This window comes from Arthrobotrys flagrans (genome assembly GCF_004000055.1).
Source record: "Arthrobotrys flagrans strain CBS H-5679 chromosome Unknown unitig_1, whole genome shotgun sequence".
Lineage (NCBI taxonomy): Eukaryota > Fungi > Ascomycota > Orbiliomycetes > Orbiliales > Orbiliaceae > Arthrobotrys > Arthrobotrys flagrans.
Genome location: NW_027137556.1, coordinates 4916621 through 4932494, shown reverse-complemented (window position 1 = coordinate 4932494; position 15874 = coordinate 4916621). Strand labels below are relative to the sequence as shown.

The 15874-nt window shown below is 47.2% G+C and overlaps 4 protein-coding genes across 4 annotated transcripts; 3 read left to right on the top strand and 1 right to left on the bottom strand.

Moving 5' to 3' along the window:
* Positions 1–611: 611 nt before the first annotated feature.
* Positions 612–2195, top strand: DFL_009454 (uncharacterized protein; the record flags this gene model as incomplete). The annotated part of the gene is made up of 1 exon (XM_067639342.1): positions 612–2195. The coding sequence occupies one exon, from the start codon at positions 612–614 to the stop codon at positions 2193–2195; it is 1584 nt and encodes a 527-aa protein (XP_067487141.1).
* Positions 2196–3333: 1138 nt separating this feature from the next.
* DFL_009453 (uncharacterized protein) lies at positions 3334–5134 on the top strand (the record flags this gene model as incomplete). Its single annotated transcript, XM_067639341.1, has 4 exons — positions 3334–3540; positions 3608–3763; positions 3818–4957; positions 5021–5134. 4 exons carry the CDS (start codon positions 3334–3336, stop codon positions 5132–5134), a joined length of 1617 nt encoding a protein of 538 aa, XP_067487140.1.
* Positions 5135–5775: 641 nt separating this feature from the next.
* DFL_009452 (uncharacterized protein) lies at positions 5776–6698 on the bottom strand (the record flags this gene model as incomplete). Its single annotated transcript, XM_067639340.1, has 5 exons — positions 5776–5868; positions 5937–6067; positions 6146–6350; positions 6403–6575; positions 6650–6698. 5 exons carry the CDS (start codon positions 6696–6698, stop codon positions 5776–5778), a joined length of 651 nt encoding a protein of 216 aa, XP_067487139.1.
* A 1852-nt stretch (positions 6699–8550) lies between these two features.
* On the top strand, positions 8551–15736 carry DFL_009451 (uncharacterized protein; the record flags this gene model as incomplete). The annotated part of the gene is made up of 11 exons (XM_067639339.1): positions 8551–8815; positions 8887–9453; positions 9833–9898; positions 9970–10054; positions 10255–13106; positions 13239–13539; positions 14710–14734; positions 14946–14958; positions 15006–15258; positions 15317–15595; positions 15667–15736. The coding sequence occupies 11 exons, from the start codon at positions 8551–8553 to the stop codon at positions 15734–15736; spliced, it is 4776 nt and encodes a 1591-aa protein (XP_067487138.1).
* Positions 15737–15874: the final 138 nt, after the last annotated feature.

Genomic DNA, 15874 nt, shown 5'->3' with positions numbered 1-15874 from the left:
CTTGTATGGTTTTTGTGGTTTTTGGAGTATCTAGAATTGGAGAATATAATCTTAGTCGTTTTGAGCAAAAGCCATTGTCTTCCCCGTCAGACTACGTAGACTGAAGAAGAGTTTGGATGATATCCCGCGTGGCCATGGAACTCGATTTGTGGAAGAGGTCAGATTCTGCGTTGCCAGTGTTGGAACGCGACTCGCGTGGTCCCAAACGGGAATTGTAATTGGCATCCTTACCCATTCGGGCTGGTTGCCCTGACACGCTTCCCAACCCGACCAAAACACAGCCGAAAAATGTATCTCCTTCACAACCAACTATCACCACAGCTTCGCTACCCAATCCACCATCACTTCTTGGTTACCCGTTGTCGTCGTCGTCGTTGCACTATCTGCCAAAAAACTCCGTCACCGAGATACTTCCTTTCTATCTTCGACTTTTTAACTGGTTGTCGACCATACGCTTGCCTTGCTCTGCGGCTCTGTAGTTTAGCAACAGCGGTTGATACATCCCGCTATTCACCAGGACTCCCTATCACTTAGTTTCAACGATTCTGCCCGCCAACTGAGTATATAAAAAGTTGCAGTCGTTTCTATAGTACAGGAAACGAGTAGGAACCATGGGCCGGCCGAAGAAGTCTTCCACAGCGACGGCGGCAAAGAAGGGGGCCAAAACCTCCAAGAGTACAGCAACTCTGAAGGGTCAAAGTACACTTAAGGCACAAACCACCCTTAAGAATTCTGTAGCTAAGGGCACTGCTGCTACTTCCACCTCTGGAATAAAATTTAAGGCATCAAAGATTACAAGGTCCAGCGAGAAAAAGAAGGAGAAGGAAGCTGAGGAGGTTGTTAAGGTTGAGGTTGAGAAGACGGTGGTCAAGGAAGTCAATTCTACTGCCACTACCCCTACAACTACCACTACGACAACGGCTGTAGAGAGTAAGGAGGCAAAGGAAGAGAAAGTACCGGTTACACCCCGAAAGACTAGGAACAAACGCACAATCGAAGATACTCTGGAAGACTCGGTCGTTAAGAGGGTCAAAGTCGATGATGAACCGATTCAAACCCCTACTCCGTCGAAACGAAGGGCCGCACCCCCTGTTCCTGTGACAGCTTCATCGAAGGCTACAAAGCCAGTTGAAGAAGAAGGGGACAACGAAGAAGAGGAGGAAGATAATGCCCTCCCCAAACGAATACTCCGCCTAATCACCATCCACAACAGCATTATCTCACTCCTTCTCCTCGACTACGCCACACAGCCCGCCATCTTATCTGAATATCTCCCACAGATCTCTAGAAATGCAAACACAAATATCACACTCGTTGATTTACAGCGGATTGTTACCCTTTCTAAAGGAACTATACGTCTAGTCGTAGTGGAGAATCGAGGGAATGCCATTGAACTCGTCGATGGGGTGAATTGGAAGACATCGAATCTGGGGCAGGAGTTTAGGTCTCGAGTTGAGAAGTGGTGGGAGGGGAAGACGAAGGCGGAGAGGAAGGATGAGGATAAATTACTGGGTAGTATTGAATTGGCGGAGATTCTGCCCGAAAATAGCTCTGTTCAGACGACAGGACTCCAGACTCCCCCCGTGACACCGTCGAAACCTAAGGGATTAACGACAACGCCGTTATCGAAGGGACAGAGAAGACTGCAAGATTTAAAGAACTTTACGCTGTCAAAGCGGACATCTTTATCGCCATCTCCTATTAAGAAAAAGGAAAATATTTCGTTATCAACGGGGAAGTCGCCGTCTGTTACGAACAGGAATTCTTCGTTACTTGAACGCATACGCGCTAAAGCCCAAGCTGCCAGTTCAGCCCGTCCTCCACCGCCTCCGGAGGTTCTACAGCGACGTACGGCAATGCAATGGCTTGAATCTATTATTCCGATATTACTACAGCTCACCACCCCAGCTTCTACTCTTGGAGCGATGAGTAAACTTCATGTTCCGTCGACTACTTCGTTTCCCATGACGACGGTGATCCAGAATGTGAAGACGTCGCTGCAGAAGCCGATTAGTAATGAAGATGTTGAGAGGAGTTTGAGACTATTGGCTGATGAGGTTGCAGGAGACTTTGTAAAGATCGTGGAATGGAAGGGAGATTCGACGGGGAGTCCGTTGGTGGGGGTCGTGTTCAATCGAAACGGGAGGGCTAAAGTCGAGGGGTGGAAATATGTCGACGAGGAAGAGAAGGCCTGAGGCTGAACTTTTATTTTCTTTTCTTTTACACCGTTATTAATATCGCATTGCAGCGTATTGCGGCGTCCTTTGCATGATTATTGTTCCCCTTCTTTTTTCGTTCTGTTCGGAGTCACGTTAAAGGCGCGTGAGCTTTTTTTTACAATCCGAGTTCGAATTCATGGATTCAATGCTTGTATATTACATTTTCTTGCCAACAAAAGAGGCATCCTCCCCTTACATTAACATACGTACCTGGTCAGTTACGATATTCTCCGAACCACGATAACGACCTCCCGCCTGTCCTAGTTGACGTCAAGCATTTAGTATCTCAAGTTGACACAGCCGGGCAGCGGCCGACAAACGATTTCTTGTGGTGAAGCCGTTCAGCCGAGGTGTTGGCTGGTCCAGGCCATGTGCGGCATATCTTTGCGTCTGCCATGGCCTGGACCACTACCACCATGCGGAATTCACATGTCCCACCACAGGCAATGCGACCTGCCACAGGCTAGCTATTGTTGGAGCAGAATGCGATATCGCTATAACTGATACATTCTTTCTCAGACTATCCCTTCACATGAAAGTTCTTCCCTGTTGTTCCTGTTAGGGACTGCCATCCCAACTGTGCTGCAAGGAGTGTGAAGTGCAGCCAGCCAACCACAGATCCATCCGCTAAACCGAAATCTTATCTCGATACAGCGCCATATCCGGTAACCTGCGCACACACCAAGTTTTAGGTGAGCATCTTGCTCCCATCAAGCGGTTTAGCTCGGCTTGGGTCCGGGTCAAAGGGCAGACTCGTACTTACAATTCTTTTTTTACTAGTATGTTGTATGATACTTGGGATTTTGCTGGGTCTTGTCTCGTGTATGGCTCCGCGCCGGTGTTCGAGGCATGTTAGCCCTCGGCTCTGGCGAAATGGTGGCATGCGGGCGAGAGAATGGGGGAGGATGGGAAGCTTAAAATGAAGTTGATATATACATCACTTCTTCCCCGTCTTGTGAATGTGAACCTTCTTTTCACGAGCTTCTTCATTTATCCTCTTTCATACATATTTGTGACTTCGTCCTCTTTTCGACGTATCACCCCCATTTCACCATTTCTTTTCTATTGCTCAGTGCGAGTGAGAGTGTATATATATATAACAACTTCAACAACCATGTCGATAAACGTTAAAGACGAACAGGCTGCTTACCTCGCTGAGGTCGAGGCTGTTAAGCAATGGTGGAGATCATCGAGATTCCGCTTCACCAGGCGTCCATACACCGCTGAGCAGATTGTTCAGAAGAGGGGCAACATCAAGATCGAGTATCCCAGCAATGTCCAGGCCAAGAAGCTGTGGGGGATCTTGGAGAAGAGGTTCCCTGTGAGTTCTCAATTAATACTTCAAGACGGATGGGAGGAGCAAGGGCTAATTGATATTGGATTTGTAGGAGAGGACCGCCTCTTACACCTATGGATGTCTGGACCCTGTGATGGTCACCCAAATGGCCAAGTACCTCGAGACTGTCTATGTTTCCGGATGGCAATGCTCGTCGACGGCTAGCACCAGCCACGAGCCCAGCCCCGATCTGGCAGATTACCCCATGGTACGTTCAATTGCATAGGCTACGATACATCTACAATACTAACTATGATTCCAGGACACTGTTCCAAACAAGGTCCAGCACCTCTTCATGGCCCAACTCTTCCACGACCGAAAACAGCGTGAAGAGCGCTTGACCACCGACCCCTCCAAGCGCGGTCCCGCAGTCGACTACCTAAGGCCCATCATTGCTGACGCCGACACCGGCCACGGTGGCCTCACTGCCATCATGAAACTCACAAAGATGTTCGTCGAGCGAGGTGCCGCCGGAATCCACATTGAAGATCAGGCTCCAGGTACCAAGAAGTGCGGTCACATGGCCGGCAAGGTCCTCGTCCCCATCTCCGAGCACTGCAACCGTCTCGTCGCTATCCGTGCCCAGGCAGACATCATGGGAGTCGATTTGATCTCCGTTGCCAGAACTGACTCCGAAGCCGCCACTCTCATCACCTCCACCATTGACCCAAGAGACCACTCCTTCATCCTGGGAACCACAAACCCCAACCTCCAACCCCTCGCAGACGTGATGGTCGCCGCCGAACGCTCCGGAAAAACCGGCGAGGCCCTACAAGCCGTTGAAGACGCCTGGGTCCGCGCAGCTGGTATCAAACTCTTCGACGACGCCGTCGTCGACGCCATTAACGCCTCATCCCTCTCCAACAAACCCGCCCTCATCAAGGAATACCTCACCAAGGCCTCCCACAAGTCCAACAAAGAAGCCCGCACCATCGCTAAGGGTCTCACCGGCCTCGATGTCTTCTTCGATTGGGAATCCTGCCGTACCCGTGAAGGATACTACCGCTACCAAGGTGGTACCCAATGCGCCGTCAACCGTGCCGTCGCATACGCTCCATACTGCGATCTCCTATGGATGGAATCCAAGAAGCCGGATTACGCACAAGCCAAGGAATTCGCCGCCGGTGTTCACCAGGTCTGGCCGGAGCAGAAGTTGGCATACAATCTTTCTCCATCGTTCAATTGGAAGACTGCCATGTCGCCTGAGGAACAGGAGACTTATATCTCGAGATTGGGAAGCCTCGGATATGTCTGGCAGTTCATTACTCTTGCTGGATTACACACCAACGCTTTGATCTCTGATACCTTTGCTAAGGCGTATAGCCAGATTGGAATGAAGGCTTATGGAGAGCTTGTGCAGGAGCCTGAGATGAGGAATAAGATTGAAGTTGTTACACATCAGGTATGTTATTCACTCTTACTTTATCCTGTAAACTTGAACATTTGCTGATTTTTGTTATCACAGAAATGGTCCGGCGCCAACTACGTCGACAACCTATTGAAGATGGTAACTGGTGGTGTATCCTCCACCGCTGCTATGGGTGCCGGCGTCACTGAGGATCAATTCAAGGGGCACTAAATATTCCCCGAAGCGTGAGTATGGATGGGTGTGGCTTTTTGTTGGTGTTGAGCTAGCTTTTAGATATACCATAGTGGCATTTAATGAGGTTATTTTTTTCTCTTTGGTGTATTTATTTTTATCTCTTTTTTTTGGGAGCTGCTTAGTCTGTAAGAATAAGCTTGTTAGAATGGATACCAATTTGATATCGCAGTTCCATTTGCTTGGATGTACCATCCTTGATGCATATATATCGATGTGTCGCTGGGCTGGGAAATGCTCTAGCATGTGAAATGTGTGTTGAGAGTGGTATAATAGTCAAGCTTCGGCTTTCCACCGAGGTAGCTTAACCAGATCACTTGTGCCGGCTTGGGATTAGTAAGTCTAGCCGGGATTAGTGGGACTTGTTAGCGGGAAATACAGCGAAGTCAACACCCCTCAAGGGCTTAAAGTCTATGTGAATGCGAAATTGATATCAAGACTGATTAATCCAATACAAACAAAAACAATTCAACTTTTAAACACCAGTCTGTACGCTGATCATTGCTTTCATTTGCATAACTTACTCAAAAGTTTATGGATGCCATAACTCTCCAGAAACTAGACTAATATCTCCCTCTCCATACTCTCTTCCCAGGAGTTATCAGTTTCCCCGCGTATTATTACAGCGCGATGGGAAGACCAGCCTGTATCAGCAGCTGGACAAGGGCTTGAAGGTAAAGGCTATCGATTAGACCACCGCAGCTTTGAACAATCTGTTTATAAACCGGACCATATCAGTATTTCATCCTCCAGGCTCCCAGACATAGGGATATACACTTACCAGCCCACAAATTCCAACCTGAATCTTAACCTCAATAAGTACCAATAACGCTACCACGACATTCAACAAATCACCGCACAATCCCAGCAAAAGCCACAATAGCAGGTCGACGGCGAGTAGAATCACTCCGACTAAAAACATACCATTAGCATCTTTCCATCCCTATTACCAAAATATAATTATTTAGTATTTCAAGGAATAAAACTCACGTAACCCCCCAAAATTAACAAAAACCTCAAGTTGAACAAATATGGTAACTATCAACTTCACAAATACGTCTACACAATCATTGACCGGTGGGAATGCACAACCCGCAGGGTATGCGGTGATAACTGCGATTAAGGCCTTGATTTTTATGGCGACCTCGCCGGCCCAGTTTTGGCTGGTGGTTCTGGTGTAGGGTTTTTGGGCGGCCTGGTGGGATTTAGATTTGATAAATATAAGTATGGTTTTATTCGGGGCTTACGTATTTGTTATTTATGGCAGTGACGGCGTCGATGTAGACTTGGACGTCTGCGACTAGATTTGCGCAGGTGCCGCGCTTGGTGAGAGGTTCTGCGGGGTCTTTTTTAGTTAATTCGCGGGCTTTGAGGAGTGGGGTTTTGTCTGTTGCCGGGATGGGGGCTGGGATTGCGGCGGCTGTTGTTCTCGTTAATTGAGTTCCATGTTTTTTTTCTTTAAATATGTCTAGATATAGACTGAAGAGTTATTACCAATAGTGCTGAAGCCGAATACTGCGAGGATAATATTGCTGAACTTCATTTTAGAGGGGAGATATAGTTGAGAATATGGGAGGAGGGAAGATACTATGACTGATAGGTAATGTATATCTAGATTGGGGTATGATACCGTAGACGATTGGATGGAAAGCGTAGAGTAAGAATTAAATTTGGAGGGGATAATCCCCTATGTTATATGCATATATTTAGAGCTTGAGAAGAGGATATGATTATTATGCACCGTCCTTTTTACTGGAATTTGGTATGGATAAAGTGTCGACGGGATTAAGCGCTGGTTGGGCCCAAAATTCAAGGCTGTAGCAAAGATCTCGTCACCAATATTCTCACGGAATTAGTATCAAGACCTATAACCGGTTATCTCCTTGGATATTTTTGCATGCTGTATACGTATCTATGTAATAGCCCATGAGGATCACCAACGGCTGAAGTGTACTTGAATTCGAACCCAATCAGGAAATAGATAGACGATATCTCGATATGATGAAGATTGTTGAGTTGGAGAAGTAAAGGTTGGGAGAGTCCTTTGAGAAATCTGGCAACGTCATTGTTCACGATCGCGCGGTTGATTTAGTGAGTGAAACTAAATAAGTAAAGAGTTATGCAGGTCTTTCTAGGAGATGCTCCGAAACAGGTAGACGATATAGACATGCCGATTTGCGGCAACTAGCGTATTCTTAATACCTTGGATTTGTAAATTTATAAAGCTTGGCAGGGACCTGGGAAGCAGGATTTCAAGATCTAGCTTTTGCTAGAATGTCTTAAATGGGCTGCGATCTCAAGTAGCGAGTATATATCCTAGACGGGCATAACAGAGATATATATCTTCAAAAAAACATATTTTAATATCTTTTAGCTACCGATCTAGATTGAAGCGTAGATATTCTAGCAATCGGGGCTAGTTATAGATAGCCGAAGGAAGTACGTGTATACGAGGCGACCACGGCAGAAACCGCGGCCAGATGTTGCTTGGATCTACAAATGTTTGAATATACGAAGCTGATCTGAGAAAACCAGAAATTCTTTTTTGAACCATTACCACCATATTTGACAGCCAATCTGTCCTTTCAAAAACGATAGACCGGGGATTAACGGCATCAGATTTGGCATTGGGTTGGAAATGTTTTTGATATCCAGCACGGCACTTGCCGTATGTTTCGAATCTCTCCAGCCCCAACCTTTGGAGAAAGATATTCGATGGGAAGCCAGATATATTCCCTGAAAATAAAATGCATGCATATTCCGCATCGGTTCGTTAGTAGTACTCACCATGCAGTTGCTGGGATATAGCTATGTGGATGGCTCTGCAAGGCCTGGTGGTTCGAATGTCCGGATCTCAAAACTCAGAGAATTTCGAATAAGTTAAGCTTATTTGCCGATCACGGAGCGAGCCGCACGCGATTGTGAAATCAAGTTAGCGTAGTGATTTGTGTTCTCTAAAGATTGTGATTTTAAGTTGCCCTTTTATTACCTCGGATTGGTCGTTGTGGTGTCAGGCTCGAGCGCTCAGATATATTTGCAACATCCGTGCTCCGAGCTCTTTTAACTGCGTTGCGATGTTGCATCCTGTTTTCCAAATTCTCTTTATGGTTCGTAAGTTTTTAATTGAAATAAAAAGGAAGATGAAGACTGCAGATAATTTTTTTTATTTGAGCCGTAGATATGATGGGATGATTCGACGATATGTGTGTTGAAAATGTTGGACCGGCTTGCGGCGGCAGCCAGATGGTGGGGCACCCCGGCCCAAAGTAACGTTAATGGGTCTTCACGAAAAGGCATATCCGATAAGGTCGGGCGATGCATAAGCTTCATCTTTCAATCTCATCTCGAAAATTTATCGTAAACGATAAAAGAATATAATCCTAATACTGCCAAAAATGTCACCGTCAGCCACAGTTCCTAAAGTCCTAACGGACGAGCAGGTCCAATTCTTCCATGATAATGGATATCTCCTCATCGAGAATGCATTAGATGCCGAGACTATCGCTGGATTGAAGGAGCGAACGAAGACCTTGCTCGAGGAATTCTCGTTGGATGGGCATCCGATGACGAAATTTTCGACGGGTGAGAAGGGGAATAAGCATGTTGGTGATCAGTATTTTTTGGAGAGTGGAGATAAGGTTCGGTTTTTCTTTGAAGAGGGTGAGTGCCTATAGAACCTTCAATGTTGAAGTAATTGATATCGATACAAATACTGATAAGGATATATCCAGACGCCTTTGACTCCACTGGGAATCTTACTCGCCCTAAAGAAAAATCTATCAACAAGATCGGCCATGGTCTACACACCGAAGACCCTGCCTTCCGGGCCATGACTCTCACTCCTCAAAACCTTAGCATCGCCCTCTCACTCGGCTTTCAAGATCCCCGAGTCCTTCAATCAATGGTTATTTGCAAGCAGCCAGAGATCGGTGGCGAAGTAGGCGCCCACCAGGACTCACCTTTTTTATTCACAAACCCACCATCGGCGATGGGATTCTGGTACGCTCTTGAAGATTGTACCATTACAAACGGATGTCTAGGCTTTATCCCGGGCTCGCACAAGTACTCCCCAATTACCAACCGACTGGTTCGAATAAATGGTGGAATAGACGGAACCGGTTTCGAGAATATTCTAGAAACATGGCCTGCAGATGTCCCCGCTCCACATCCGACTAAAGAAGAAAGGGAAAAGTTGACTGAGGAAAATAAGTATCAATTGGCGGAGGTGAAGGCTGGGACTTTGGTATTGATTCACGGGAGTGTGCTGCATAAGAGTGAGAGGAATAGGAGTTTGAACAGTAGGTGGATTTATACTTTTCATATGATTGAAGGTGGTTATGAGTACGATGCGAAGAATTGGCTGCAACCATCTGAAGGCGGGTTTTCGAAGTTGAGGGATGTCGTGTGATGGGGTATATTATATGAGGATAGTGTAATTGTAATCTTGGGGTAGTTTCTATAAATTTATTTATGTGATACGGTAATATCAACCTTATCTAGCATAAGTTATTGAGGCCGTCAACGTGATATCTCGAGATATAAAATGTGAAGTCGGTCCGGGGAAGTCTGTTGGATCTTGTGTGCGTTGTTTTGGTCTCCCATCTCGCAGAGCAAAAAAAAATATTTTTTTTAGCTTCGGCCTGCTACCACATCCCACTTTTAACATCCAACGAACAGATAAACGACATTCAGTCGCGATAAAACCACGGGCAAATTGCCCAATTACGGCGGGGTGTTCATTAAGTATTTTCACACTATATTCACCTTTTTCAACTATCTTTCTATAGGATTTAGGCTAATGATGCATTGTTTAGGTAGAACGATGCGCCGAATATCAATACTTTACACCCTCACACCTCTCCACCCCACTACACCCTTCTGCGACCCATGCTCCAGAAGGTGACGCTACGAGCCCGCCGAAGCTACAATTGGATATGTAGCGACTGTCAGAAGAGGCTAGGTTATAATATTAACATTAATATTAATAATAATGGCCGGAGACAGACGGTTCGGTCGTTCAACGGTTCGACGACAACCGCCTTTGATAGACGAACTTTGTCGTGGCGACGACCTGTAGTATTTTTGGGCGTGAACGACAGGAGCCTGTTGAGTCAGGGGAAGCGGTGGTACTCAAAAGATGGACAGCTGGATGATGAGGATGGACGACTGGAGGATCGGGATGTCCGGATGCGGGAGCTAGAGAGGCTAGAGCATGGCACGGGAGAGGATATAGAGCCTTACGAACAACCCGAGGACGAGGAATTGGAACTTTTTATCGATGACCTCGATGATCCGTCACAAGATATCCAGGATGTTCCCGAAACCCCCCAGCGGCCTACATACTCTTACGAGCGTCACAGACCAGAACACCCTGACAAACTCAATTATGTCTATATTGTCGACCCGGAGCTCGAGGACGAGACTAAGCCACCTCGAGATATCGCTACCCAACCACCTGTTCCTCGCAAAGTAGCCGCCGAACTCGCGGACCCTACCCGGGCACCTGACTGGACTCGTACCCTTGGTGAAAACCGTCAACTCCGTCGAAACCCCCCCGTCACCCGTGCCTCTCTCGTCCGCGACCTTGAACGCATGAACGCACGCCTCGCCCGCGGTGGTTTGGAATTAATCGAACCTCGAAGAGCCCGTCGCCGTGACCATGTCGTTACGAGGCCTGAAAACATAACTGATGGCTACGAAGAAAGCATCTGGCAAAAGTTCAAAGTCGACTATAGCCGCCGATTCCGTAGTGGCGATCCCACTGTTTTCCTGGGCAGATCGGAAGGCTGGAAGCCTACCCGCGGAGAGCTGAAGATCGAGTACACTCGCTTCTTTTGGGAGCACATCGGGAGTATCACGGAGTGGTATGCGCACCGTAGACATTGGTGGAACGCGCCTGACTTGCGGCTATGTTTTGCGAACTCATTGCATATGCTGGAGCGGTTCACTTCTGCGGAGACGATATCCAAGTATCGATTCCGCGCGGAGCCACATCACAAGGTACAACTTGTTGATGCCGGAGGTTCTCTCGAAACCGGGGACGAACGAGTTCCGTTGGATAATCTTGCGCACAAATGGCGAGAAGAGTTGGTCGCTTTGGAACCGGATAGTTACCAATTTATTGAAACGACCGTGCAAGAGAGAGATTCGTTGATGTCTTCGATGAAGAACTGGGTGCCCTCAGGACTTCTACCAAATGAGATCGACGAATTCCGACTCGAGTACCTGGGACAGATTGACCTCGAGGGTTTGGGGAAGGTGTTTAAGGTCAATGTCGAGAAAAAACTACCGTTGTCCAGCAGTAAGCTTTTGGCATTGATTCAGGCTCTTGCATGCTTGAAAATCTCGAAGCAGGATATGAGGTACCTTCTTCCACCGGGGTATACAGACAGCGTGGAATTCATCTCGAGTACTATCGTTTCGCTCATTCTCTCGCACGAATATAACAACGTCCTGAATACACAAATTTTCAACATTGCGATTAACTACCTGATGCGAGCGAATCAGGTCAAGAAGGGACGACATTTAATCGACCTTATGGACCACTTAAAGATCAACATGAACGCTGGAACTTTTCGAGAAGGAATACTGTCTGCGGCCAAACACAAAGACCTATTCGTCTTCGAACGACTTCTCCGACGGCTGATGTCAAAAAAAATCAAGTTCGATCATGAGACTTGGAAGGCGCTGATATTATGTTGTCATACACCGGGCCAACAGATTCAAGTTTTCCAGACGATGAAGAAGATCGGATTGGATCCTAAGAGAGTTGCACCTGGACCGCTCATTTCACTTGCATTCAAGATGTATAGAGATCAGCTGAAGCATGGGAAAATCGATGCTCCTGTTCCTTGGAAGAACTTGGCCGGCATACATCTGGACGCCACTACTCTTAACCCGATCCTCGAATTCTTATACGAGAATTACGCTTACGATGACGCTCGGACACTTTTCGCCAGGGCATCGAAGCAATTGGGGATGCAGCCTAACTACGGTACCATGAGGATTATCGTTCGACAAGCTCGAATTACCGGGACGATCATTCCGATGGTTAGGGCTATCCGCGTTTTTGAGGATAAGTTCGGGATCAGAGCGGAGGGCGATATCATGCAGATGATATTCCAGCAAGCGCACCGATTTAGATATTACAATATTGTCAGGACGGTTTGGGCGCATGCTTGTTTAAGGAATAAGGCTACGAAGGGGATGATCGATCGCATGCGAGCGGATATCTACGAAACAGGACGGTCGGCAGGAAAGCCTGGAAAGTTGGCATTGGGGGTATGTTCGGAGGATACAGAGGCGGTGGTCAAGACCCCCGTGTGGGCTATGAGACTTATATCGAAGGCGAGAGATCCTCTGGGTTACTTGGCGAGCGAAGGAGGGGTGTATCTGAACCAGGAATTCATGAGGGATCTGAAAGATATAAAAGAGAGAGAGAAGGCCATGCGGATATTTGAGAGACGGACGATCAGGATGCGGATGGAGTTGTTGAGAATGGATCTCAGTTCTCATCAGAAGTTTAAACCTAGACGGAGTTTTTCAGCCGACCTTGTGGCGGCGTTGAGGAGAGATCTATTCCTAAGGAAGAAGCATCCGCAGTGCCATGACTGGTCTATGTTGACATGGGCTTGGAGTTTGTTCCAGGTGCGGCGAGTGGGTCGGGATGATAATATCGGGCAGATATTGGCCTGGGAGAGGGTTAAGAAGCGGCAGGAGGCAGCGAAGAAGGAAGGAAGGCTCAGAGATGAGGAGATGATTTGGGCTAAGAACTACGCCCTATTGAACAACATGCCGACGCACCTGAGTGTTCGCTGGTACGACCTTCCATCAATGAATACTCCACGGATCGGATCAGGCCAGATAATACCCGAGATGAAAAGCCTAAGCCAGGCCGATGTACAGAGACTTGAAAGAGAAAAGGAGGAAGAGAAGAGAATGGTGCTGGCAGGTAAGGAAGACCTGTACGCGTTTTATGAGCACATCATCAGCGACGACTTGGATCCCCTTGATTTATCCGGCGACGGCGGTGATGATGATTATGACGAAGTGAAAGAGGCTCACTTTAACAATCCATTTTTAGAACGTGAGATGGGTGGGGCATTGAGCGATGCAATTAAGTCATGGAAGAAGCCGCCTATTCCCTTTGAAGATGAAGAGGAAGTAAAAGAGGAAGAAGAAGAAGATGGCTTCTTCTGGGATGATCACGACAAAGTAAATACGGACACACTGAAGAGAAAGGATGCTGTGCGTGAGGCGGATTTGGACGCACAGATTAGAGCAGAATTCGAAGCTGCTTATCTGGCCGCCTTACCGAAGGATGAAGTGGAGGAAGGTGAAAGGGACAAAGATACGGATTCTATACATGATTCGACAAAGGAGATGTAAGTGTATATTTTGTGGTATTTGTTGGGTTGTATGTATTGCGAGTTCATTTTACCTGCACATACTGTTCTATTCATTGGACATACTTTTTTTTTTGTATGTATATAAATTTCAGGTCTTTCTCCTTATACTGTATATATATCAGCGGATAGAAGATAGAGGATCTTTTGAGGCGTGTCTTTCGAGTATATAGATGCACACGGTCCATGCGGTACGATATGGTTCCATAAACGGCCGGCGGTTTTTCGTCACACCCGGATGCATACGAAGAACGTTATCGGCTTTAACAGCTGAAAAAGCAGCTGCCCGTTTAGACAAAGAAAGAGGCTGCAGATTAGCAATAATCCTTGGTCGGGGAAATATTGGGGCTTGTCAGGATTTTCGAACTTGGAATGCAATGCAATTGGAACTCGATGCATGGAGGCTAGTCTCTCTCATGGATCGCGGCATCCGGGTTACACCTTTTTACCCACACTTATGCACACGACCCATTACAAGGTATAGGAAGGGGCATTCTTTTGCCCAACGTTATGCCAGTTCGAACACAAGCCCCGAGCACCGATTGGTTAACTCGTTACTTGATTGCATCGGTCATCGTTTCTGGACTCGGCTCGCAAAAAAAAGCCAAACAGCCGCATATTAGCGAATGAACCAGCACCCCTCGCATCGATGGCTAGGCCAGGCTTGGTTTGGAATGCAATGCAGATGCCGGTAACCCCATACTTCTTTCGACTTACGTACATACGGCACACACTACTGCTGAAGAGATGGAAGAAGCAAGCAATAGAAGCAACAAGGACGAAAGGAACCCAACACACACGTTCGCACGGGATTTGGTTAGTACTATTACATATGTTGCTTCCCTCCAAGTCCAAGTCCAAGGCGAAGGACAAGACAAGGCGAAGAGCTACATAGAAAAGAAGGCTTACCAGACCCGGCGAAGGGCATGGGGAAGAAGGAGGGTTCAAAAGGGCGCGCGTTCCCCGCTCATTACGATCTGACCTTGAATCCCTCTCTCCCAAGCTTTTGTAAAAGTAACTCGAGCTCTTGCGCTGGGTATTATAGTGGCTTTTACAGTCAATTACCATCTCGATTGGCCTTTTTTATTACCTTTACGTATAATTTGTTACGTGATATTAGTGCCTTTTTTGTATATCTACCCGCTTTAGTCGTGATAACTTCACGCATATAACTGTACGTCATATCATCACCCCCCTCTCATCCAATGGGCAGCCATGCATCATCGGCCCATCCCGTTGCGTAGCCGTTCCGTCTCGGTTATACCGCATCAATCGGGGCTGCCGATAAAAGCTGGAGATATTATCATACAACTATGACAGCATAAGATACACGGTACGATAGTTAGTGGATAGGAAAGCATTAAATACTAACAATGTCACCAAAGACTTCCCCAAAATGTCTGAAAAACGTTCCACCGACGTCACGGAGCCAACTCCCAACGTAGACTCCCCCGTCAAGAAGAAGGTCAAAACTGACGACGTTGTTGACACTGTCGTTGAAGTCGACACGAATGGCACCGAAGCAGCCGTCGCACCAGCGGAGGACGTCGATACGATGGCCGTCGAGGAAAAAGACACAAACGGTACGGAAACTAAGGCAGACTCTGCGGATGACGCAGCTGCAAAATGGACCCCACCGCCGTTTGGGAGCGTATGCTGGATTCAGATCCCCGCGACGGATGTGGGAAGGAGTAAAGCGTATGTGCAACACATCCTCGAATGTTACACAGGAAATACTAAGATACAGAACCCGCAGTTTCTACTCCTCCGCCTTTTCGTTTTCCTTCAAGCCGACCCCTGCCGGTTACAACGAAGAGGAAATCGCAATGTTCACACTTGCAAACCCCGGTGGTTCGTTGGCCGGTGGTATTTGTAAAGTTGATGCCAATTCTACGCCTTCCGGGTCGACGATCCTGTATTTCATGGTGGATGATGTGGATAAGGCACTCGAGAAGGTTGTGGAATTGGGAGGTAAGATTAGGGAGGAGAAGAAGCCGGAGGGAGATCATGGACTCATGGGACTGTTTGAGGATACGTGAGTACTTACTTTTCTTCTATATATTGCATTCCCGGCGTAGCGGCTGATATGATATTGTTTTGTTATAGCGAGGGTAATGTGCACGGTGTGTACCAGATGAAACCCGCAGCGCCCGCTGCTGATGAAGCAACAGAGTAAGGGGTATCTTGGAGAAGATGAATGGGGCGAGAAATAAAAATTGGTGGGAATTTCACGAGCACGAACAGGTAGCAGGGAATGGTTCTGCAGCCCCGCAATCTCAAACGCACGGCAGTAGGCTGCTTCCCGTTATATCGA